This window comes from Apteryx mantelli, chromosome 2 (genome assembly GCF_036417845.1).
Source record: "Apteryx mantelli isolate bAptMan1 chromosome 2, bAptMan1.hap1, whole genome shotgun sequence".
NCBI lineage: Eukaryota > Metazoa > Chordata > Aves > Apterygiformes > Apterygidae > Apteryx > Apteryx mantelli.
This window is the reverse complement of record NC_089979.1, coordinates 8,817,510-8,836,598: the sequence shown is the minus strand read 5'-3', so window position 1 is coordinate 8,836,598 and position 19,089 is coordinate 8,817,510. Positions and strand designations below refer to the sequence as shown.

The 19,089-nt window shown below is 40.1% G+C and overlaps 1 protein-coding gene across 1 annotated transcript in view; it reads left to right on the top strand.

The window, feature by feature from the left end:
* TG (thyroglobulin) overlaps positions 1 to 15,049 on the top strand; it is a 165,837-nt gene extending 150,788 nt beyond the window's left edge. Inside the window, exons 46-48 of the mRNA XM_067290138.1 lie at positions 8,600 to 8,740; positions 9,511 to 9,701; positions 14,674 to 15,049. Coding sequence (XP_067146239.1) covers positions 8,600 to 8,740; positions 9,511 to 9,701; positions 14,674 to 14,795 — 454 coding nt within the window. The 3' untranslated portion in view covers positions 14,796 to 15,049. The remainder of the gene's footprint in view (positions 1 to 8,599; positions 8,741 to 9,510; positions 9,702 to 14,673) is intronic.
* The last annotated feature ends 4,040 nt before the right edge of the window (positions 15,050 to 19,089 follow it).

Here is a 19,089-nt window from a genome sequence, read left to right as displayed (position 1 = left end):
GTCCCTTATTTACTCACCGCAAAATACACAAGAGTGAGGAAGAAGTCAACCAGTAAAGACAGACCCAACTGCAAAGATGCAAAGTTGACACAAAGTTATTAATGAGGGATAATTTTTTTCCAGGACAAGTCAATTAACAAAAGTTTGTGTGACTGCTGGATGTTTCTAAAATGTATGCAGACACCTATCCAGACATGCATAGATTCAGGGATAGGATTAAAAAGCCTGTTCTATATTGATGCTCACAACATATGTGGAAAATCTTATAAAGCCATGATAGATAAATACATAGATAAATGTAGATAAATGGAACTTGCAGAGAGTAAGCAAATCTCCTCCTTCCACGTGGTAGCTTTCTCTCAAGCTTGGCATGACTCTGTGTCTGCTTTAGTCTTCAGTTCCTATTTGAGTAAGGAGCATGATGCATAGCCAACTGCTGCATTAGTGATCTGCAGCAAAAACATATATAACCCAGATGCCATTTCCTCACTCTCTTTTTCAGAACACTTAGGCCTTGGAGTAAACAGTTATTCTAAACAATGCGGGAGGAATGTGACTGCTCAGCATTTGGTTAGGATTAGTAGAGGGCTGGAGCATGGTTTTTGCTACAGTAAAGAAGTATGTGATAGGAGAAGTATGTTTTGACAAGGACAATATTGTTAACTGTATAAAGATTCTGCTTGTTAACCCCTAAAGAGATTTCTGGGCAATTTCACATGTTAAAGACAGATGAAGTAGCTCTGCTTTCATTTGTATTTCTATGTAGCTGTGCCTCAGCATAGTTTCCAAGTCCCACTGTGGTGCCAAATGTGCTGTCTTAAAGATGATAGATAAAATTCAGTGTTTTTATTGCTGAGGGGACCAGATCATCAGCTGCAATAGGGCAGCAAAGCATCATTAGTGTCATTGACAAAGTCTAAACTGAGACTTTGAGAGTCTGTCTTACAGTCATTAACATTTGTGACAATTGCTTTGGTATAGCTTTTGTCAACTGTGACAGATTCCCCCAAGATTAATGAGTTGCTGTCTATTTTGAGTCATTTCAGTTGAGTTCCTCTTTTCCTCCTGGCTCGTTACACGCTCTTGTCTATGTTGCTGTGAGTTGTTAAGTGACTGCTCCATGCCAAAGCGCACATAGCTGGCAGAATTTCTGTAATACATTATATGATTCCTGTAACTCTGAGGGAAAGAATTCCTGATTTATAGAAAAAAAAATTTGTTTGTGTATAAACCCATTCAACTATGCAAAGTATTTTCATTTTCTATTTATTAGATATGCTATGTTAATAACGGAGATTCTGACTGTATTACCTCTCCTTAATATCCCTTTAGTAAAGGGGGTTTTTTTACGCTTTTGCTTTTGTAATAACGACATCCCTGGGAGGCTACTCCAACTCTCTAATCTGGCTTCCACATGTTGTCAAGTTGAAACTCTTACCCTGGCTGTTGTTGTTAGTCCGTGAGTACCAATAGCCCTGTAGGCTGGGGGGCCATGGTGTGAACAGGGTGCTGCAGAGGCAGACAGAAAGTTATGTCTCAGGGCTTCAAAGCAGCTCATCTAGACACAGAGGGAAGGTGAGGCACCGGAGAGGTGGTGACAAGAACGATAGGACGAATGTTGCTTCCATAGCTGGTCAACCACTGTAATTACCTTATGTAGTGTACACTTGCTGCAGCAAAAGCTTGTGGCTTTTCTCTATAAAGCTGTACTCCCTCTCATCTCCTGAAAGTTGTTGTTTTGCTGTTCTTGTTGAACTTGTCTCCAATCCCTCTGGCCTTATCTATTTCATTGTGAGCTGCAGCTATGAAAAAACATTCCCATTGATTCAACCACATCATGCCATTCACAAGTCTTCAGCCAGTTTCTCTGCTGATAAAGGCTTGAGGTCTACATGATTTGTTTTTTCTTCCCACAGAGTGGTTTAGGGGCTTTTGTTATTCAGCAGATTTTTCAGATCTTGGGAATTAGTCACAAATGTAGTAAAGCAAAGTACCAAGCTCAGAAGAAGCAGAAATCAGCTTTAAGTTAACCAAAATTCAGTTAAAAGACCTAGAAAAATGCAAAGCAACTTTTGGAAATGCATATGTTGCAATGGGCAGGCCATTTCCTTAATCTAGCAGATATGCACAAAGAGAGACTTGCTTGGTGCTCTGGGCTTTGGATAGACAAATCACATTTTTAAGGAAATTCATCCATTCATTCAGTCCCACAGTAAACATACTGAACAAATGGATGAATTTCTGCCAAAAAAATAATACACTCAAGAGTCAATATGAGTATTGTTAGGTTTTTAATGCAATAATTCCCCAATAAAATTGTGTATTCTGTGTTATTTAGGAGTTTTGATGAGATGCTAACAGTGGTTCCTTCCTGCATTAATCCTGTGATTTTTTTTTCCCAGTTAATATGAGCTTTCAGGTTCTTGAATTTATTGTCTGCTACTTCAGTTTTATTTCCTTCAGCTGGCACAGCCATTATACAAAGTAGAACATCGTGTGTATTGGGAGTAAACCAAGTGGAAAGGACACAAAAAAATGCTAGGATACGTTGGCAAGTCAAATGTATCTATAGGGCTTTTTGGTACAAAGGTGGATAAACTTGGCAGTTTAATCCCATTAGGAGTTAAGCTTTTTCCATATGTCTTGATTTTCCTGAAAAGAAGAAAGAAAGAAAAGTGTTCATCTGTTTTTCACATGCTTTTTCCCATTTGTTTGGCAGAACTTTGTAATGTGAGGAGACGCAATGAGCCAAATGCATCCCTAGAGCTGTAGAGGTCACACAAGGCCTTACACTGGCTCATTAGGTTTCTATAAATATCTGGTCATTCCTTTGATTTTTTTTTTTTTTTCTCTCTGTAATCACGTACCATTTCCTTTCCTAAGATGTGAGGTTATATTTAATTTATTTTTTTAAATTTTTGCTTATCATCAAAATGAACGTCATAGTCCAGGCAAAGTGCATTATAGTGTTGGAAGGCTGCTGCTCTCCCACAACACTGCTGATATGGTGCCTGTTAAGAGCCTTGGATACTTGATCTCACTCTGCAAATCTGCTGGTGTTAATGTGAAGAATTTGGACGTGTGTACAAGCAACCACATTGTTATTTTCAACATTTCTTGTAGAAAATAATTTTAAATTTATATATTGAAAATGAAAGCAAAAAAGGGCTGCAAGATCTGGCAGATATGTGGCATTTTACGTACTGTTCTTTAGGGGCATAAATGTGATGAAGTCCTACCCCCACTGAAATCAGCAGGAGTTTTATCACCAACTCCAGTGAGCCTGGATTTTGCCCATGCTGTTCAATCCAGTCAGTGTGAGAATGACGTCTTCTTCCCAAAGCTAAATGATGATGGATAGGTGTTTTATTTTTTTTTCCTAGTTACATAGTGATAGGCCTGTCCTTGCCTATGAGATACTGAATAGGGTCTTGAATATGAGGCAGAGAACCCAAAACTAAACCATGATCCCACCTCTACCACCAACCCTTTCACAAAGTTAGTTAGAATGAGCATAGTGATGCTCATAAAAGTTTAAATTTAAAGGAATAATGGTTTTCTTATCTCACAGATCTGTTGCAGATCGCCAGCATCTGCTGAGTTCAGTGAGTAATGTGAGCTTGAGCATACCGTTTCTTCTACACTTCTCAGACAATGAGTGCAGCTGAAAAAAATGATTTTTTTTTTTTGTCTTCTGAAGTATAGGTTGCAATGTTTTAACTGAAGTGAACGGTTTGTGCAGGCATCAAAGAAGGAAGGAGCTGCCCTGTAGGCCATTTATGACTACAACGCCAGTGTCTCCAGGCTGGTAACTTGAGCCTCTAAAGTTGTATGTTTAGGGTTATTTTTTATATTTTATTTTATTTTATTTTATTTTATTTTATTTTATTTTATTTTATTTTATTTTATTTTGCTATGCCTAGCTCTAGGTAGAGACCTGGCTTGATTTCACAGAGGACAGTGGGTTTTTTGACCAACAACTCTAGTCAAAGCTGGAGTAAACTGAAGGTCATATGAGGGCTAGTCCGTAAATATGGCCGCTAGTCCGTATTTGCTTTAAAGACATCAGTCTTTTTTTAAAAAAGCAGAAGCCCAAAACAGTACACCTTAGGAAAAAAGAGGATGCTTATGTCATGAAATGGGCGATATAATGAGTACATACAATAGTATATAAAGGAGTATGAAGAAAATGGCCAAAACTGTTTGTACAGATGAAGATGGAATGAATTTTGGAGTGAAAATATCAATTAAGTTCCTCCCGCATACTATTTAAGTTGTGGTGTCAGATTCTTTACTAGGTTTAAATTTCCATTTTTGTGGTTCTAGTTATCAGTAAAAAAAACTTAAAAGCACAAAAAATGGAAACATGTGGCTATGCATGTGTTTCCTGTTCTAAATCATATATTTTAGAAAAGTATTCTATTAATAGTTATCTCTACTTTATGAGGACTAAGATATTTATCATCATTGGTCAATACAGCTAAAAAGACAGTGGCAAGTAAACATCCATTTGGTGTGTTTGCTTATGACTTAGACTGATTCTTCTTTAGCTTGCCTTTTTTTTCCCCCACTAGTTTACTGGTAGCTCTAGCTTAACTCTGGCTAGAATTATGTTTATTTTTAAAATTCACTGATTGAGCAATAGTGAGCAGTTAGGTATTTTCATGTTGTTTAGGATGACCTTTGAATTATGATGTTAATTTACTTTGGCTTGTATCTGTGTGTGATGGATTTTTTAAAAAGAACCCAAAACTGCAATAAACAAACTAAAAATAGAAGAAACCGTGACTCAAAAGGCTTTGAGATTAGTTGAAACTGTTTGATCATGAGAATAAGGACTATTTAAAAAAAAAAAAAAAGAGGAAAAAAAAGTAGAGAAGTGTTAGGCCATAGTCTGTCATTAATCATCCACAGTGAATTTCCAGTATGAAATAATCAGCCAGATCTAGAACAAGGACAAAGTTCAGAATGAGATCTGCGTCCTAATATACAATGAATCACAATGTGAGGTCTCTGCAGCTCCGGCTGTAAATTATGCCTTTAGTCCTAATGTAGAATAGCATGGTGGTCTGTCAGATCATTTTCTCCTGTTCTGAGTGCCATGGTAGTCAGTAATGACAATTTCATTTTTAAAACAAAAATTATAAGTTTTTTTTTTTGTTTTTGTTTTTTACAGTTCCAAAAGTTCATGGTTAAGAAATTCACTCTGACTGTGGGAAATCTAGGTTTATATCTATGCTTTGTTTAATTTGGAACAAGAATTTGAACCAAATCAACCGCAACCTGGGTATTTGTTCTAAATGCTGAGCTTCTCATCTTTTAGTCTTCCCTGTTGAAGCTGTTCTTTTTTTGTATGCAAAAGTTTCCATAGTTCTAGAGAGAGAGAAGTAGAGTATCTAGTGGCTAAGAAATCTTTCTCTCTTTTTTTCTTGGAAACATTTTAAATGGTAATTCCATCTTTGACATAAGGAAAATTTCCTCAGAAGCAATACCTTTCAAATTAAATGTATTGGCACTGTATACTGAAAATTCCCAGTAAGTGCTAGGTCAGGGTCTGCAGTTAAATTTTTCTATGAATTCCACAAAATTTCTGATTTTACCACCTGTTTTTCTGTACACTGGATAACTGACCTGCAGTAATTACTTCCTCTGAAGTCAAGTACTAAGTTTCCTTCAAGGTGAGCTCACTTAGTGTGAACAAAATGGGAGGATCTGGCTCTTAGCTTTTCCATGGCTTAGTTTACCAGTCTGTCAACCTGTCACATAAGAAGCCCTGTGAATCTGTTTCTAAAAATGTTGACATCCTAAATTTAAAGATAGTATGCACAGAAGATTTGAAGCAGTACCCTTGCATGAAGTCCTAGCCCCATGAAGTCACTGGAGCCATGATTCAATCCTTACATGTAACGACATTCACCAGTCTTATTTATGTAACTGGTCTGTTGCTTGAAAAGGATGTCTTTAGGGCAAGTTAGTCAATATTGTTTTCTCTTCCTTGAAAAAAACCAGAATCCTTGTTGTCGTTATCTTTGCCATCTCCTTTTTTATCAGACTGTCCTCTAAAGCCCCAGAAGTTGTTGGGCTCTGCATTTCCCCATGTAGAGTTGACACTAATGCAGTGCTTACATGGCACTGTGGGGTATTGGGAGTGCAGTGCGGAGCAGCTCAGCATAGAAAAAACCCTCCATTCAGAACTCAGCGACGTACAGCAGCAATGCTTACATGCTGATCTGTCTCTCCCCTCTTTCTTCCCACCCTGCTTTTCTTGCAGTGGAAATGGTGTCACTACCTGGTGCTACCATGAGCTCTACCTCTTCATGAGCTCTATCTCTACCATGAGCTCTGTCTCTCCAGAGCTCCCACAAGACCCCCAAGTTCTGATTTGGCTATTTCTAGCCACTTTGCAGTCCTCTCTGGCAGTAGTGGATGATGGTCAGAATCTGAAGGAAAAGAAGGAGAAGTTCCCCTGATGTTTTCCCTCTAGCTGCCATCTAGATCTTTCACAGTTGTATGCTGCTCATCTGTGCACACATATGTGTACCTCTTCATTTTGCATTTTCTTCCCCATCCTCTTACTACTGATACTCACTGGCCAGGCTGTGGTATTAACAACCAGAAATATTGAAAGCAGCCCATGAAATTATAAATTTTGGTATCACTTTGTACCTGTTTCCAAACCCATTACATTTGTATGAATAATTTCAGTTCTAATGAGATCTCAGTTTAGGAGTTTGCTGAATTTTAGTCTGGGCTATGAAGATAACAGATTTCACCGCTAGAAACATGAGGGCTGAGAACACAGTCTCATCTTGGGACAAGCCCTCACTCCCAGCTCACTTGTGATTTAGAGCCAAATTCACCCCTACTGTGACTTCTTTAAATGAGTACCTTTGTCCCTTCACTGCATCTTAACAAATTTTATGTCATCTCTTCTCCAGAGTGATTATACATTAAAAAGATAATAGCTCCTTTCAGTATATAGTACTTTTGCTGCAGTACTTGCACCAAAAATTGCTGTAACATACTGGGCCAAGCAAATTATTTTTAAAGCAAAATTATTAAACTATGATCTTGCTTAATTCTTGTAAAAACATTTGGGGAAGAAAAAAATGCTTTAATCTTGTTTCAGTTCTACAATTTTATGGTGAATAATCTGTGAATAATTCACTTTCCAGATGCAAAGTATTACTAAGGTATTATGATAAGACTAAGGAAAATACAACCAAAGATGTATTTCATTTAGGAGGCTGTGTGTTTGTTTTTCAAAATAGAGGCTTTGGAGAGAGGGTAGTGCTACCACTCCTAGAATTTAAAGGAGTCATCTTGCTTTCATTCCACCTGCCCATGGTGATTTGAAATATAAGCCTTGTTCAATTATAGGCAGCATCTGGGTCATATCAGTGCTGCTGCATTTCATGTCCAAAGACAAAATAGTTTCAGTTGTGCCACCTTCAACAACAACCTTTGCAACCCCTGAAGATGAAATCTTGCTGAGTGGATCTGGGATTTTTGTCCCTCCCTCACAGGCATCTGCTCCTTCGCTCAGGTCCCCTCTTGCTGTCTGCCTTGTTGTTACCAGCATTTAACCAAGTCATTAGGACCTTTGTCTGAATAAGGGATACATAAAACACAATTGGACTCCAGACCAGAAATGTCTTGTTCAGAGCTGTGAGCGCAGTTTCGTTATATTAGTAGATGATACCTGCCGTTTAACCTGTTTTTCTGAAGGACTTCGACATGTTAGGAACTTCAATATTTTAATACATGTAACCTTCACTGCTGGGTCTCACAAGGCTTGTTGTCTGGCCTGCCCAGTCTTCTCCCTGAATTGTTGAAATATTTCTTATTATATGTGTTAAATGTTACATAGAAGTAAACAACAATTTTTCTTTCTTAAATTTGATCTAAGCAATTTTCTCAAGCCTGCTTTGATTTGACTGCCATAGAAAGCTTGGGGAGAACACATGGCAGGAACCAAAACCACTCAGCCAACAAAGAAATTAGACTGAAACTATATCTAATAGAAATCTTCATAAACATCTCCTATTACATCTCTCCTTATCCAAAACTTGGGGTAGAATCCTGGCCCCACTGAAGTTAATGGAAAAACTCCAATTGCCTTCAAGAAGGGCCAGGATTTTATTCCAAGTCTCTGAAATAAACCTTAATTAGCCTTCTGGCATGGCTGCCAGATTCCACGTCACCATTTGCTTCCGTTCATTCTTTCTGAATTTCATCTTAGTGAAAATGTGTGCATAACTCAATGGTCATTTAAGCAATAACCAAGTGGCTTTTTTTTTCCTCTATCACTGTTTCTTATCTGCCCAGCTAATTCAGCAAATCTGCCCTGTTGTCTTCCACAATTCCCTCTTGTAAAAATTGCTAAAGACCCTTCACTGACTTAATGGCAAATTCTCTTTGTTTTCACTTGTTCTTCTTTTATGTTCTGATTTAAGAAGCCCCAGAGCTCACAACCATCTGATTAATGGTCATTAATTATTTAAAACTCTGCTTTGTTCTTTTAATTAAATTATTCCTCTTCTCCCCCAAACAAATAAATGATGAAGATCTTAATTATATTTATATAAATATTTTTTAGTTCAGCTTTGGAGCTCTTGCTGGATGTTCAGTATGCATTTGGACTGCCATTCTACCCGAAGTATGAAGAACAATTTACTCTGGAAGAAAAGAGCCTTTCCTTACAAATTATGCAGTATATCTCCAATTTTGTAAAATCTGGGTAAATATGTGACATTTAAGAATTGCTATGGTTTGGGAGGGTTGAAGGAGTAGAGTGAATGTAGGCCAGATTCTGTCCTCGCTCAGATAGTCTCCATTTACTCCAGCAAGTTATAATCCTACAGAGAGGACTTTGGTCAACAGTGTTGGAAAGGCATGGCCAAGTTTTCAAGCAGATACTGAAGATACGTAGTATGAGGCTTAGATAGAAATAGTGGGAATTTTATTTCTGTGGAGCACCTGGAAATACCACATAAATATATGGAGGCTACCAAGGCCTTGGTGTTGTTTTCAGAGCTTAGTTCTAGGGCCCCAAATCTGAACTGTCTGGGCTGAGACTTGCTTTATTCCCGGGAGAAAGTGGAAAACTCATGAAGAAATACTGCACCCTTTGCCAACTGCTCTGAGAATAATCCTCAGCTTTAATGTGCTGTGGCCATGCCTGTGAACAAGGAGTGTCTGTAGGAGGCTAGTGTGGGTACTGTGATTTTCTGTGCTCTTTGGAGAACCTTGGGCTGCTCTGGACCTGAGGGTGTTAAAGTGGTTGATGAGCATGTATCAACACAGACTTTGTGTAGGTGCTTAGGAAGTGAACTTGGCTATTAAGTGGCTGTCAGGTGAGACACACTGAAGAATTTATCAGTCTGGGCTGAATTTGAACCCTAATGGTCAGAGAGACTGAATATGCATTACCTTGATCCATCCAATCTCCTTCTGTATTTTATTGTTCATGTCATTGTTTTCGAATAATCGTTTCTGCTGTTCCCTTAGAAATCCAAATTACCCTCATAGTTTCTCAAGAAGAATGTCTGGGGTGATGCCCCTCTGGCCTAAGTTCCTGCCAAATGACGATGGTGATAACTACAAGGAGTTCACTGTTTCCTTGCCAACTCTTAAAGGACTGAAAAAAGCAGACTGTTCCTTTTGGTCTGATTATATCAGAAGACTGAAAGCATCCACAGGTAAGCAGGGTCTCTTCTGTCATTAAATAAGACCTACTTTCTCTGTTTAACATTTCCCTTTTTCTGTGGTCCTATCAACATTACAGTTATACCAGTGTGGAAAAATGCTTTTCACAGATGAAACATCTTACGCTGTTCAGGATATATAGTTAGGACTGCCCTGAGACTGAAAGGATGAAATAACAGTTTCATTAAACATACTTCTTTTACAGCAGATAGTCTGTAATAAAGGTTTGTTGTCCCAGAGTTAGAGAAATCTTCCCACAGTGATTATAGGAAATATATGAGGCTATATCTTCTAACAGTTTGCTTACTATTCACAGTCATAATATAGATATTGACTGAACTGGAAGACTAGCTGTACAGGCCTCGTTTGCCTAGTGAAAGCATGTAAAATGATAGTATTGAGGTTCATATGATTGAGGAGGAGCACAAAAGCTTCTATCCACTGTAAGGTTATAACTGAGGCTCTTCCTTTAGGTATATCTCAGTATGAATCCTGCATGCTTCTACTTCACACTAGATAAGTTTCTTTAGCTTTTTTAATAGCTGTGCTTGTTATGCTCCTTGTGTTTTTCCTTCGTCTCAATGAATTTCCATGAAATTGTGAGACTCCTTCAATTTTTTTCCTTATTGCTCAGGACAGTAAGACCAACACTACTGAGATTTCAATCTACTGCTCTATCCTGAACACTCAACTTGAACACAAAGAAACTGTCCTTCATATCTGTGTATTTTATTAATAAATTTTTATAGCCTCAAGAAAAGCAAACAAAACCATGCCTTTTCAGCAGGCTGAAATGCTTTGAAGTGTCCTTGCGGGTCTGTAAGCTTACAAGTGTTTTTTGTGTTCTACAAAACGCATAAGGATTCATTTTCACACTGGACATAGTCCAGGCCTTTTCTGCTTTGTATGGAGTTGCATATCTGGAAATAAAGTTTACTCTCTAAGATGCCAAGGTACACAGGCTATCTCTGATGCCTAACAGACCACCTCAAATGGACTGACACTGATCTTTAAGTGACATGAGACTATATATGGCTTAGAGCTCAGAACCATCAAGTTGGTTGTTCTGATACAAACACAAGCATCAGTGCTTTTGTTCACGAGACTGCCTGAATCAGTACTCAGGGTCTTTCTCCAGAAGTGGACTAAAGATTTTACTGTAGGCCTTTTCATCAGTTCCTTGGTCATCAGTTCCTTAAGTGTCTTTCAAGTTCTAAGCAGACATTTTGTTCCTTCTGATGTCTTTCTGCTGGTTAAGACATTTTCAGTTTGAAGACATTTTTTCTTATATTTAAACAGTCCTGGGTATAGCTTCTAGATCTTTCAGGACTTAATCTCACAGAATTATGGCTGTATAATTCCATCCTGACTTGAAATCACAGCACTGGCAGAATGGCTCTTGATTGAGCACCACGGACAGAGACTACACCCAGCATGTATAGGAAGACCTGGAAAAAGGTGGGAAAATGTCTACCATGAGGAGACCATTTTTGAGATGGAGAAGGTTTAAAACTGTCCAAATTGGCATAAGAACACAACATTCATGTATCGGTCAGTCCAAAGGTCTGTCTAGCTCAATATCCTGTCCTCAACAGTGGCCAAAAACAAAAACTTAAGACTAAATATAAAAACTGAGAGAGAGAGAGAGAAATCTACTCAAAGAGCTGAAAAAATGAGTCAAATGTTGGAAAACAAGCCATACAGTATGAGATTTATAGATTAATAAGGAGAGGTTTTAGAAGGGATATGTCAACGTGTTATTCTGCAAGCAAAAATGAGTCCACCCTGCCTGCTCTCCAAGCCAGTATTTGCTTGGGCTCAGCACCATGGTAATGCAGCTACACAGTTCACTTCTGTTAAATTCCATCTCATAGCAACATTGGCTTGTCACCTTGCCTCTACAGTTGTCTTCAATCTTAGCTTGAAATACTGAAACTTCTCATATGACTTTTGCTTAAATAGATATCACACAGGACCCATTTCTGCTCCAGACATTAGGCTTAGGACTTACAGAAACTCCTGCTGTGGGTCTCTTGATAGCACTCTGAAAAAGATTCCTGATGTCCATCAGTTCATCTAGAAGAATTATATGAACTCCAGGTTCTGATGGCTGAACACCCTCAAACAATTTCCTTTTGAAAGAATGTGGTGCTGAAGTTCACGCCAAAGCAGTTTCAGTCCAACAGTATAAGTCCATCACTTACATTTTTCCCCAAAGTCATATTCAACAGGAGTAGACAAGTGGGTATTTAGGATGTGTCCAAGACTGTTCAGGCAAGAGGATTAAAATCTTCAGATATTTAAAAAAAAAAAAGTTACTGTGCATCATCTTGGCTGATGTACCTTCCTGCACCTGGGGTAGCTTGCTGTACCTCCCTTCTGAGCTCAAGCACTGCGGCTCTGACTGCTTCAGATTCAGTCTGTTGTGGAGCGCTGCCAGGTAGTCGTATGGGATCCTTGCTTGATGTTGGATGATAGATTTGAGAGAACAATCCTGCAAACCCTTTTTGGCTGATGAACCTGGCACTCCATCCTGAGGGGGAACTATTCATCAGTCAGCTACTGTGAGATACAATCTAGCACATACTTAGTGAAAAAAGAGCATTTTCTAGCCTTTGAGTAATTACTGATTCTCGTGATAGTGTTTTGGACTGTGTAATACACTGTCCGTTGTGACTACTGAGTCTCAGTTATTGTAGGTTGCAAGGAAGCCAAAGGAGGGTTGTGGATGCTAGACTCCTCACCTGCAAAGAAGATGGCATTCACAAGAGTGGCTGCAAGAGACACTTCTAATGAAACAATCCACTTTTTTTGTTCAGGTGCACAGCTATAGTGAGGTTATTTTGATGTCATTTCAAACAGTTGTGAAGAACTGTGTTCTGTCCATCTTACCTCTTCTTTCAAATCAATATCCTTCCAGTTTCACATATCATCTGTGATTTATAAATAAGAGAATCAATATATTTCAGTAAAATGGAGATGAACTGGACAAACCAGTAACCATAAAATCTAACTGCAACTGGCTTTTCAAAAATTTTTCTTGCTCCTTTATTTACTGTCATGTGAAATTCCTTGACTTAGAAATGTCAAATTAGGGGTAAATAAAGGCTCATAGCAGTCTCCATATCTCAGTCCCTAGGTCTCAGTCCAACAGAAAGCTGAGTTACTCCTAAACTCTTAAATTCCAGTTTCTGAAATAAAGCCTCTAATATTTAGAAACACTTGGACAGCTGAAGTTGCATATCTTTTAGATTATTCACTGCCAGATCTAGAAGCTGTTGTGTATTTTTCCAGCTGAACTGTTACCTGTAATTTTCTTTCCATGAAGTAAAAATATTGTCCAAGGTGAAGTACCTGTTTCATTATGTGATCAAACTATAATATTTAAATATGGAATGTAGCATTCCTACTTGGCATATAATTGAAATGTATGTGGTCATAATTGAAGATAATTTATCAAAAGTCATTTAATAAATGCAATGATTCTTCATGGTATTTACTGGCAGTGCCTTTACAAAGTAAGAGGAAAAGTTGGAATCTGTTTTGTTACAAGTGGTTTATAAACCTGTTGCAGTTTTGTTTGAAACTATCTTGTATAGTAGGCATTTTGGGGGGCAGTTCCTGGGGAGGTTATGCAAGTGATGGTGCTTGAGAAGGCTTGGATTTAGGAAATGGTTTTTGACTGGTTGCTTTTCAGTGTGAATTCAAAGACATGCTTTGTATTCTGAATCATGATGGTTTCCATGGGGATCATCAAAACCAGAAACAAGAAGCATGGCCATTGTGGAAAAAGCTGTGGATGGCTTTTTCCAGGGAACATGTTAACAACATGAAATTCAGTCAAAAACAAAATCTCCAGAATGTTTATGAACATTCAGACAGCATGTTTGAATGCTAAAACTCCCCTTACATAGCATAGTCGATTGCACTCTGTAACAGTGAATCCCTGTATGAGGACACCGCACTTCAAACAGGTAAATTAGGATCCAGTCCACATCACTTAGTCATCTAACTCATATCTAAACTAAACCACCCCTCCTAAAATAAGTGCTTATGCAACCAGTGTTGTCACCGGGGAGAAGAAGATATCTTTAATTCCTCCAGAGTGAAATCTTGCCAGTCTAACTCATGTGCCTAAATTCAGATATTTAAGCATATTTTATGTGTCTAAGCCAGAACGGACCTCACCTGTAGGCTTAGAGAATTCGAAGGCTAGCAAAGCTAAAATGTTCTTCGTTAGCTTTGAGACACCATGTGTAGCCACACAAGAGTCCAAACAAAGCAACAGTGTTCATAGTTCAGATTTGAGTCAAGACTGAATCAGGAATGTTGTGGTTAGGATTCATCTTTTAGTCATTTTATTCACACCTTCTTTTTGGAAATCTTCTCTAGAAAACAGATTCCTTTAGTATGAGGGACATCTGTGCAGCAGTTAGAGCACTCTGGCTAGGATCCATTAAATACACACCATCAGTACACTTTCTTGGCATAGTATTGTCTTGTTGAGGCAACTGCACCTCTGAAACAGGGTGGAAGACTAAAAGCAGAAAAAAGTAAAGAATAAGGAGGAAGAGCTGGATCAGAGGTGGGTACAGGAGGCTTTAGGTGTTCCAGACACAGACAAAAATTAATGCTCCCCATACTTCCTGCCTCTTAGGTAAGGGTCATGAGCCCATACCGAAAAGAAAATAAGTCTTGCACAGGTGTTGTGCAAGCTGTTATGCATTCCAGTGAAGGTTATTTGAAGCCTGCTGGAAGCATGATTATTAATTATCATTAGGTGATCTGTCATTGCCCTATAGCAGTTTGCAAGTGGACTGCAAACTGAGGAAAATAGCTTCCTGAACATTTACAGCTGCATAAGAAGGCTCTTATTAAAGTGTCATTGACAAAATATATACCTTCTAGCTTGCTGCATCAAAGATATTGTATTTATTTTAATCCTAATTATATTGTTTTTTTCAGGAAGTGCAAATAATGGAGAGAAATCTGCAGAAAACAGCCCTAGCGAAGCCCCCAGTGCAAGGCTTAACTCCCAGGAGACACCGAGCCAGCCTGTGGGAGACAAGGTGGCTTACAGCAGATAGAAAGTCACAATGCTGTTGGGTGGGTTAGTCATGCAGTTGTACATCCATGCAGCAGTGTCACACCAGCTGAGCACAGTTGCTTCCTTTAGTGTACTTTCTGAACAAGTAGACTTTGCACAATACGGTTAAGGATATATGCCTCAAGTATACTGCTAATATAGCACAAAATAAGCCCAAGAGGTATTATTTTAGGCCAAAAGAAACTGTAATTTGTAAAATGAAGCATTAATAAAAACTGCAAAACCAAAACTAAAGTACTTGGACTTTATTTCTTGCAAACGCCCAAATGCCTGCCCTACTACCTGCAGTACCACCAGCCAAAAAAACACATGCACTGAAATTCTGAGAAGTCCCTTAGCTGATGAGGCTTAAATTGGCTAGGTATCATATTTGATTTGTTGCTTTTTCTTATTCATCCTATCACAAGCTGCTGATAGGAGTGGGAGCATGACTTTGCATTCTAGAGAGAATTAAAAAGCGTCAGAGTGTGGAGGGGTTGGATCCAGGACAACCGACATGAGAAGGGACTCATGAGTGTGCTTTGGGTGTGTTCACATGAGGTCAAAAAGACTCATGCACATACTATATTCTGCTCATAGTCACCTTTGAAAGTATGAATGAGACCATCTGGATAAAGCAAAATACAGATGATACAAAACGTGTTAATTAAGCTTCAGAATATGCTGTCTTTGGAGCGTTCATCTTTTGTAAAGGGAAGGTGCAATACAGAAACATTTTGGAATTGTAAGGAAAAGTGCATCGGGGGGTATCCTTAATGGTTCTGAAGGTAGTTTGGATGAAGTGGTTAGTCCACTGCTGAGATCATTTGGCAACAGATAATCCTTAATCAACAGTATATGGCCACAATAATTTGCACAATAAAATATCCCATGTTCACAGTACTTGAGAACAAGGAGTGAAATCAAGGCTGCATGAAGCCAGTGGCAAAATTCCCACTGATTTCAGTAGGACGCAGGTCTTTTGTGCAGTGATGAAATGATTCGATAAAATAACCCATAAGTTTTGGTTTGCTGCCTGGGACCTTTGCCAGTGAATGAACAGTTACTGATGTCTGCCATTTATCCAGGTTTCCAAAGATTTTACCTTGCTCGGAGAAAAGCTATGTGTGTAACTCTTAGTTCTTATACTCATGTCCTGTTCAATAAACAGTGAAAAGAACAGAAGAACACAGAACCTTGTTGACTAATTAAATACAAAAAAGCAAAGCTGGGGAAATGAAATCATGTTTTCCATCATTGTTAACTTTATATACAATAGCTAACTTATAATGAAAAAAGAAAAGATTTAAGAACTTTTTAAAAGCCCAGATCTTAATCATATAGCACAACAGAGTGTGCTTTCTTTGCAGTAATTATAGATAGAGCAGTTGTGATTCCTTGGCCAAGTCTGGGTTTACCTTTTCCTCTTTTAAGACTGCTCCTGGAAATTGAAGTCTGACAGATTCTATTTAAAACTGAATGCACCCTGCCAAAACCCCTTCTGTTACTAACAGGTATGATTATACACGTGTCCACATATACACACAGTCATGTACAAATCTCCTGCGCTGGGAAGACCCAGAGACGAGCTACAGCTTTTTGTAATTCTTATAACAGAAAGCTGAATTTAAAAAGTGTGAGTCTCTCCAGCTCTGTCATCTAATATCAATGGTGTCAGCACCCTGTTCACAGAATCACAGAATGGTTGAGGTTGGAAGGGACTTCTGGAGATCATCTAGTCCAATCCCCCTGCTCAAACAGGGTCACCTAGAGCACATTGCACAGGATCACGTCCAGGCGGGTTTTGAATATCTCCAGAGAAGGAGACTCCACAACCTCTCTGGGCAACCTGTTCCGGTGCTCTGTCACCCTCACAGTGAAAAAGTTTTTCCTCATGTTCAGATGGAAGTGTCTGTGTTTCAGTTTGTGCCCGTTGCCTCGCGTCCTGTCGCTGGGCACCACTGAAAAGAGTCTGGTCCCATCCTCTCGACACCCTCCCTTCAGATACTTGCACACGTTGATAAGATCTCCTCTCAGCCTTCTCTTCTCCAAGCTAAACAGGCCCAGCTCTCTCAGCCTTTCCTCATAAGAGAGATGCTCCAGTCCCCTAATCACCTTTGTAGCCCTTCGCTGGACTTGCTCCAGTAGTGCCACATCCCTCTTGTACTGGGGAGCCCAGAACTGGACGCAGTACTCCAGATGTGGCCTCACCAGGGCTGAGTAGAGGGGGAGAATCACCTCCCTCGACCTGCTGGCAACACTCCTCCTGATGCACCCCAGGATACCATTGGCCTTCTTGGCCACAAGGGCACATTGCTGCCTCATGCTTAACTTGGTGTCCACCAGCACTCCCAGGTCCTTCTCGGCAGAGCTGCTCTCCAGCAGGTCAACCCCCAACCTGTCCTGGTGCATGGGGTTATTCGTCCCCAGGTGCAGGACCCTGCACTTGCCTTTGTTGAACTTCATGAGGTTCCTCTCCGCCCACCTCTCCAGCCTGTCCAGGTCTCTCTGAATGGCAGCACAGCCCTCTGGTGCATCGGCCACTCCTCCCAGTTTTGTATCGTCAGCAAACTTGCTGAGGGTGCACTCTGTGCCTTCATCCAGGTCATTGATGAAGAAGCTGAACAAGACTGGACCCAGTACTGACCCCTGGGGGACACCGCTAGGTACAGGCCTCCAACTAGACTCTGCACTGCTGATCGCAACTCTCTGAGCTCTGCCATTCAGCCAGTTCTCAATCCACCTCACTGTCCACTCATCCAGCTCACACTTCCTGAGCTTGTCTATGAGGATGTTATGGGAGTCAGTGTGGAAAGCCTTACTGAAATCGAGATAGACAACATCCGCTGCTCTCCCCTCATCTACCCAGCCAGTCACTTTCTTGTCCTCCACATGCTTGGAGATGGCCTCCAGGATGAGCTGCTCCATCACCTTTCCAGGGATGCAGGTGAGGCTGACTGGCCTGTAGTTCCCTGGGTCCTCCTTCTTGCCCTTTTTGAAGACTGGGGTGACATTGGCTTTCTTCCAGTCCTCAGGCACCTCTCCTGTTCTCCATGACCATTCAAAGATGATGGAGAGTGTCTTAGCAATGACATCCGCCAGCTCCCTCAGCACTCATGGTGCATCCCATCGGGGTCCATGGATTTGTGGGTGTCAAGTTTGCTTAAATGATCTCTAACCTACTCCTCCTCGACCAAGGGAAAGTCTTCCTTCCTCCAGACTTTCTCTCTTGCCTCCAGGGTCTGGGATTACTGAGGACTGGTCTTACCAGTAAAGACTGAAGCAAAGGCGGCATTCAGTAACTCTGCCTTCTCTGTATCCTTCATCACCAGGGCACCCACCCCATTCAGCAAAGGGCCCACATTTTCCCTAGTCTTCCTCTTGCTTCTGATGTATTTGAAGAAGCCCTTCTTGTTGTCCTTGACATCTCTAACCAGATTTAATTCCAAATGGGCCTTAGCCTTCCTCGTCGCATCCCTGCATACTCTGACAATGTTCCTATATTCTTCCCAAGTGGCCTGTCCCCCTTTCCACTTTCTGTAGACTTCCTTCTTCTGGTTGAGTTTTGCCAGGAGCTCCTTGCTCATCCATGCAGGTCTCCTACCTCCTTTGCTTGACTTCCTACTCATAGGGATGCACCGCTCTTGAGCTTGGAGGAAGTGATGTTTGAATATTAACCAGCTCTCTTGAACGCCCCTTCCTTCTAGGGCCCTAACCCATGGTTACCCAGGAGTTTGCTCTCCTGAAGTCCAGGGTTGCAATCCTACTTCTTGCCCTGCTTCCTCCTCGCAGGATCCTGAATTCCACCATCTCATGGTCACTGCAGCCAAGGTTGCTCCCGACCTTCACATCTTCAACCAGTCCTTCTTTGTTTGTTAGTACGAGGTCCAGCAGCACACCTCTCCTTGTTGGTTCCTCCACCACCTGTGTCAAGATGTTGTCACCAATGCTCTGCAGGAACCTCCGGGACTGTTCCTCCTTAGCTTTACTCTAAAAGTTTGGTGAATCTTTATTGTTGTACATATATTTTTAATTAATCATCAAATATGTTGCCACTTCTTTAAACCATTACACAAATTCATTTTAACTTGTCCGAAAGTAGTTTAGGTCACTTCGCTCTATATAGTGGTTCTCCTATTTTTCATTCCACACACAAGGGACCTTCTCCCAGCTAACGTTCTTTGTCCCTGCACTGTATTGTTCCAAGAAATCAAATTCTCCAGAATACTAGCCAAATCCCTGTGAAATACTGATGTTAAATGAGCTATTGTTTGTGGGAAATGGGCTTGATATAG